Raw genomic sequence first — 6,694 nt, forward strand, 5'->3', positions numbered from 1 at the left:
GGGGGGCATATGCAGATCTATGTTGAAGCTTTGCTCCTTGTGGGGTCTGTGGGCCTGGGGCTATGATCACTATAATTCAGCAATCTTTTTATTTTACTGAAAAATTTCCTTTGGGACCAAACATAGCTGGTGAGATGCATAATAAAGCAATGTAGCTCATGTGCCTAAACATGAGGGATGAAATGACCATCCTGCCTCTAATGAAAAACGAAATCTCACCCTCTATTAATACTTCAGCTGTTTAGCACATTGGCCTCTATACTTGTACAGAGGCCATACTGCCTTTCATGGAAGCCGATCGAAATCAAGATTGGTCATGAGTCATGACTCACCACCGATTCTGATCCAGTTCCCATTTTTGAAACTGTGTTCTAGATAATTCCATTGGTAGCAGCACACTTTTATGGACAAAGAAAAATGCGAACAGGAAATCTCTTGAATATTTATAAAAAAAAATATATATATCGTGGACACGCATAATCCACAAAATAGACCGACGGGTTCCAGCCACTCATACAATGCAATCTCCTCTAGAAAACCCCAGATACGATTGAAGAACCAAAACACAGATTTTATTCCACTCTGCTACACACACAGACAGAGACACAACTCACGTCTTCTTAGAAGCAAGAACCTTCACGAAGATGGGTATGGTATTGGGAAAGATCACCGTCGAAACACCCAAGTACGAAGTCCTCCAATCCACCGCCGACTACGAGATCCGAAAGTACCCACCGTCGGTGGCCGCACAAGTCACCTACGACCCCTCCGAATTCAAAGGAAACCGCGATGGCGGCTTCACCGTTCTTGCCAACTACATCGGCGCTCTGGGCCAACCCCAGAACACCAAACCAGAAAAGATTGCGATGACAGCCCCTGTCATCACCCATTCATCGGATTCTGAGAAGATTGCCATGACGGCTCCTGTCGTCACCGCCAAGGGCGGAGATGGTGATGGGAAGAAATTGGTAACCATGCAATTCTTATTGCCTTCAAAGTACAGCAAAGCAGAGGATGCCCCCAAACCGACCGACGAGAGAGTGATGATAAAGGAGGAAGGGGAGAGGAAATATGGAGTTGTGAAGTTTGCGGGAGTGGCTTCTGATGCGGTGGTGGAGGAGAAGTTGGAGAAGCTCAAGGACAGCTTAGAGAGAGATGGGCATAAGGTTGCTGGGGAGTTCTTGCTGGCTAGGTACAATCCACCTTGGACTTTGCCTGCTTTCAGGACCAATGAGATTATGGTCCCCATTGAGTGATAGATAGACTGCAGGATTATTGTATTAATTTACTTATAATCGAATCTATTTCTTCTAAAATGAAAATTTAAAAAAGGGGATTCTGCCATTGTTGTAGGCTCGGCTTGTTCCTTCTCACTGTTCATTATATATTTTCTTTTCCTGTTCCATTTGATCTATAGTGTTTTAGATTATCTGCAAGAAATTACTTAATGAAGCTCTCTTTCGTTCCTATATTTTGCTCCTTTTTGCTGCCCAGGCCTGACCCAGTTTTACCCTGGGCTTGGAAATCTCAATTCTAGCCAGCTTGCTTGATGAAATGCCCAATCTAGGCCCTATCGGGTTCAAAGCTGGCTCAGGCTTGCTGGGCCAATATGTCTACTCGTTCGAAAAATGTTAGTCCCATCTGATTGCCAAGTGGCTGATATTTGAGAAATTTTGATAAATTTAGCAAAAACAGCCCTTGTCGCAAACAGACATTAACAGGTGAACAAGAAGGAATCCAGGAAAGAAAAATGATGACAAAGCTAATGTTTAATCTGACAAGACTTGTTTCTGATCAACACCATGGATCGTTCCTAGAGTACTGCTCACCGATAGTAAAGTTGCAATCTTAGGGAAAAAAACCAAGGACAAATTGTAGATCACAAAACCTAAAATGATGTATAAACGAGTGAATATCACAAACAATAATCACACAATTACAAGATTGCCTTTATCCAAGGTGAGATGAATCCTACTTCAGTATCAATGGAAAATAAGGTTATAGCCACCACTCCAGATTGATTACAAAGAAAGTAAAACCCCATACAGCCCCCGAAATATGTTCCTTGAGGACTGCCGCCCCCAAATCTCCATGGACCAGCCGATTCTTTGAAACCCTGTCAATATCGATAATAATGTGTTAGGAGGGTCAATCCCTCTGGACCTCGATGCCTTGACTTTTAGAATGGATTCATTTTTGTAAGCAACAGAATACAAGACATCAAAACCTCAACACAAGCAACAAAACTGACAATGGAAACACTAACATGGTAACTTTGAAGTTTTGTTTTGTGGATATTTAAGAAAACAATAATAAGCAAAGAGTATTTCAACAGACAGCTAAAAGTATGGAAAGCTTTTCTCCTATTGTCTTCCATCTACAAACAGTCTGGGATTCTAATTCAAGTAGACAATACTCGTTTTTTGCTTGGCTTTGCCCAGAAACGAGTCTGATACAGATGCGGCGATCCTCGGAAATTTTCAATAGCGGGGAATTGAGGTGATTTATAAGGTGACAGGAGGATGCTGGGATTTGGGTCAAGTGCTTGCAGTGAAACAACCTCCTTTGCCCCTGCAACTCCAATAGAAACACAAGCCCTTTGTACTCCCATAAACATAAGATTGCCACAGCCATTGGTTTAATTGATTAGTGTTACACACTTACACATCTCATATTGTAATTTCCTTGGAAAATGTTCTTAAGGATGAATGGATGTTTGAGTACTGATGATGAATACCATCTCTTTCTGATTAAACTTTCAATAAAATCTAGAGTTCTATTGACTTAAAGATTAAAATGAGGAACGGTCAATTGTCTTCAGATGTTGGATTCTTTTTTTTAGCTAACGATGGGTATCCAGACCTTCCGTCTGATTAGTCCCAGGGGTCCATACGATTCTGGTATTGGATTCTGATTTGCAAAAAACCAACACATCATATATCCTCTTGGGACTTTAAGGTTAGGCTTCTAAAAGTAGCCAGTTGCCTTGTTGTGATTGTAGTTTTTTTCTATTCTCCCTTTGGATGCTTGTTTTCACTCTTTCTTTTAATAAATCTCATTCACCCAAAAAACATAGAAGTAACTCTTTCAAAATAGAGCAACAATAACTGATCTCTAAACCAGATTATGAGCACTTTCTGGGGAATAAAATAAAAATGAGAAATCTACAATAATCAAATCAACCATTGTGGCAATATTATGTCTATGGGAGTACAAAAGACTTGTGTATCTGATGGAGTTGGAGCTGGAGCAGGGGCTGAGGGAGATGTTTCAGTACTGCAAGCACTTGTCCCAAATCCCAGAGCTTTCCTCCAGTCACATTATAAATCACTTCAATTCCCCGCTGTTGAAAATTTCCAAGGATCGCCAAATCAGTATCAGCGCTGTTCCCCGCAAAAGCCAAGCAATAATGAGTTTTATCTGATTGAATTAGAATCCCAGACTGATGAATAGACAAGTTAGCACCTTCAGCAAAATGCAACACTATGTTTGGTATTGTTATGGTATCATATCCATTTTAGTTGTAGCATGTGTCCAGTAATGAAGTGTCATACTGGATCGAATACACTGGATTACGCAGACATTGCTTGACAAAATGCTGACGGAAGTGCGGAATAGGCTGCTGGTGGCAAATGAGTGATGACAGTTCCAGAGTCTATAATGGTTCCTGATGAAGTTGTAAAAACTGATTGTGAGATTGATAAACTATTCCCTCCAACACTTATACCCGTCATATTTATGAAATAGAATGACGGGTAGTTCAAATCTGTTAAGAGTCGAGTGTATTGAGGAGTACTAGGAAAGTCACCCACGTAGCTACCGAATGCAAGAAAACCAGTGGAGCTGCTTTGGGATGGAAGACAATACGAGAAAAGATTTTCATACTTTTTGAGAAGTCTGTGATACCATAGAGATCCGATCGCGACCGAGGCCAAGTAATCCATCTGCGAGACCATTGAATTTGTTGCTTTGACCACAACAAATTTGAATTTGGGGAAGACATCACCAGAGGAAGACAGTGTTAGTATCGGTTGCATGGTACCCTTGAGTGTAGGATCCGTCACCATATGCGACCTGGTAGAGGCAATTGGTGGTACAAGACTGACTGTAGTATGCTGAATTCAGTTGTGAGCATGCCTTGGAGCCACATGGGATGTTGGAGTAGGTGGAGGATGCAGAAGAGTTGAAGTAGGGATCCTGCTGCATATAGCATTGGCCGGAGCATGGTTGGCATTGTATCCAACTGAGATCACTACCCGTATCGAATTCTATTGTGAAATCTTGCTTTGGTGTTCCAATTCCAATCCTGGCAACAAAGTTTCCAATCCCCAGCGATTCTCTAGAGTGGGTAGGAATTTTAACTGCAGAATCTGCTACTGATGAGTCTTGGTTGAATATTTTTGAATGGATGGAGTTGACATGGGTTTGGTCATTGATGAGAATCTGGCGAAGACAAAGGAACTTTTGCATTCCACCCTTCCTTCAGCGGTGAGCAAGGCCCATGTTTGTGAGTTACTTGCAGTACCCCCCTGCTTAGCATTTTGGAACCTGAAAGCATTGAACCATAGCCCTTGTATTTCCATCAAAAAAACGAGAAATAGGGGGGCATAGCCCTTGTCAATGGACACAAATTTAGTTCAGCAAAACCATGAAAAAGTTGTGAAATTCCATCCATACAAACAGAAACATAAAGAGTCAAGGAAAATGACCTTGGGGTGGAGTAGAACAAACTTGGGCTGGCATCAAGGAGCTAAGTGAAACAACATGATGACTCCGGGTTTGAAAATTCCCCAACATTTCTACGAATCCATAAGCCTCAACTATCTGATCTAAGCAACCAACGAGAAACAAGCGAAGAACTATTGAAAGAAAGAGGAAAAGGAATTGGTAGTTAATGGCCATGGATGATGGCTAATTCTGGTTTCTCTAACCTGCTATTTTCCTCTCTCTCTCTCAACCTATGGGTTAAGAGTTGGTTATGGTTCAAAGCAATTATCCTTTATAGCTATAACCACCCTTTTCTCTACGAAAACTAGCGTTGGATAAAGTCAGTCTAGTAGGTCAAACACGAAGCAAGGAGTGATTGCTATTTCCTTCAGTAGGTGAATCCAAGTTTGTTTCCTCCTTATGCCCCACACCATGTGTATGTTCACATTGGAACTTAATTTGCTATCAATGAGCATTTAGAAACGATCCAGCATGGTGTTTCTCTGAACTGGCACGTCAATGTCATTCCACGTGGGTAGAAGGCTAAAGTTCCTTCTATACCAATTAGAAAACGAGATTGACAAACTAGAATTGGCTTTATCTGAATCGTTCCCCTCTCTCTATAGAAATCATATATAAAGGAAGAAACAAATTTGGATTCGCTTACTAAAGGAAATAGCAACCACTCCCTGCTTCGTGTTTGACCCGCTAGACTGACTTTATCCAACCCTAGTTTTCGTAGAGAAAAGGGTGGTTATTGCTATAAAGGATAATTGCTTTGAACCATAATCAACCCTTAACCCATAGGTTGAGAGTAAGGAAAATAGTGGGTTAGAGAAACCAGAATTAGCCCACCACTTCCTTTTCATATTTCTTTCAATAGTTCTTCGTTTGTTTCTCGTTGGTTGCTCAGATCAGATAGTCGAGGCTTATGGATTCGTAAAAGTGTTGGGGAATTTTCAAACCCGGTGTCATCATGTTGTTTCACTCAGCTAGTCAGCTCCTTGATGCCAGCCCAAGTTTGTTCTATTCCACCCCAAGTTCATTTTCCTTAACTCTTTATGTTCCTGTTTGTATGGATGGAATTTCACAACTTTTTTCAAGGTCCGATTTTTCTTAACAAAATTTAGTTATTGCATGTATTGCAACCAACTAACTGCAACCCATATTATAGCAGCCAAAGAAATTGAATAAGGAGAAAGAGAATAAGATCCACAGGTGGAATGTGAGGGACATGCGTAAAAATCTACGTGTTAATGTCATGCATGTGATTCATTTTCCTGATATTGAAATAGTGGACCATATTCATTACGAAAAAAAAAAAAAAGAAACGATCATTACATCTTGCTAGCATTCCTAAACCTCTCCCATGTATATATAAAGTTTACCATAGTCTTCTTCTTCCTCCTCCTCCTCTTCTTCTTCTTCTAGTGCTCCTTAATACACTCCACTTCTAACAAATTCGAAGTACCCGTCATTCTATATCTTAAGTATGACGGGTGTAAGTGTTGGAGGGAATAGTTCATCTATCCCACAATCAGTTTCTACAACTTCATCAGGAACCGTTGTAGACTCTGGAACCGTCATTACTCGATTGCCACCAGCAGCCTATTCTGAGCTTCGATCAGCATTTCGTGAAGCAATGTTTGAGCATCCCGTGCATTCTTCCCAGTATGGTTATTCATTACTGGACACTTGCTATAACTTAAATGGATACGATACAACGACGATACCAACCATCGTGTTGCATTTTGCCGAAGGTGCTAACTTGTATATTGATTCCTCTGGGATTCTAATTCAACCAAACATAACTCATTATTGCTTGGCTTTTGCCGCAAACAATGCTGATACGATTTGGCGATCCTTGGAAATTTTCAACAGCGAGGAATTGAAAGTGATTTATAATGTGACTGGGGGAAAGCTGGGATTAGGGACAAACGCTTGCAGTACTGAAACAGTCCATGATAGAAACACAAGAAGTCCTTAA

At 40.9% G+C, this 6,694-nt stretch overlaps 2 protein-coding genes across 2 annotated transcripts; both read left to right on the top strand.

Moving 5' to 3' along the window:
• Nucleotides 1-447: 447 nt before the first annotated feature.
• On the top strand, nt 448-1,467 carry LOC122088385 (heme-binding-like protein At3g10130, chloroplastic). The gene has a single exon (XM_042657646.1). The coding sequence runs from the start codon at nt 645-647 to the stop codon at nt 1,254-1,256; it is 612 nt and encodes a 203-aa protein (XP_042513580.1). The 5' UTR covers nt 448-644; the 3' UTR covers nt 1,257-1,467.
• A 4,732-nt stretch (nt 1,468-6,199) lies between these two features.
• LOC122089020 (aspartyl protease family protein At5g10770-like) lies at nt 6,200-6,694 on the top strand. The gene has a single exon (XM_042658425.1). The coding sequence runs from the start codon at nt 6,200-6,202 to the stop codon at nt 6,692-6,694; it is 495 nt and encodes a 164-aa protein (XP_042514359.1).

The sequence above is a fragment of the Macadamia integrifolia genome, chromosome 9 (genome assembly GCF_013358625.1).
Source record: "Macadamia integrifolia cultivar HAES 741 chromosome 9, SCU_Mint_v3, whole genome shotgun sequence".
In the NCBI taxonomy this organism is placed as follows: Eukaryota; Viridiplantae; Streptophyta; class Magnoliopsida; order Proteales; family Proteaceae; genus Macadamia; species Macadamia integrifolia.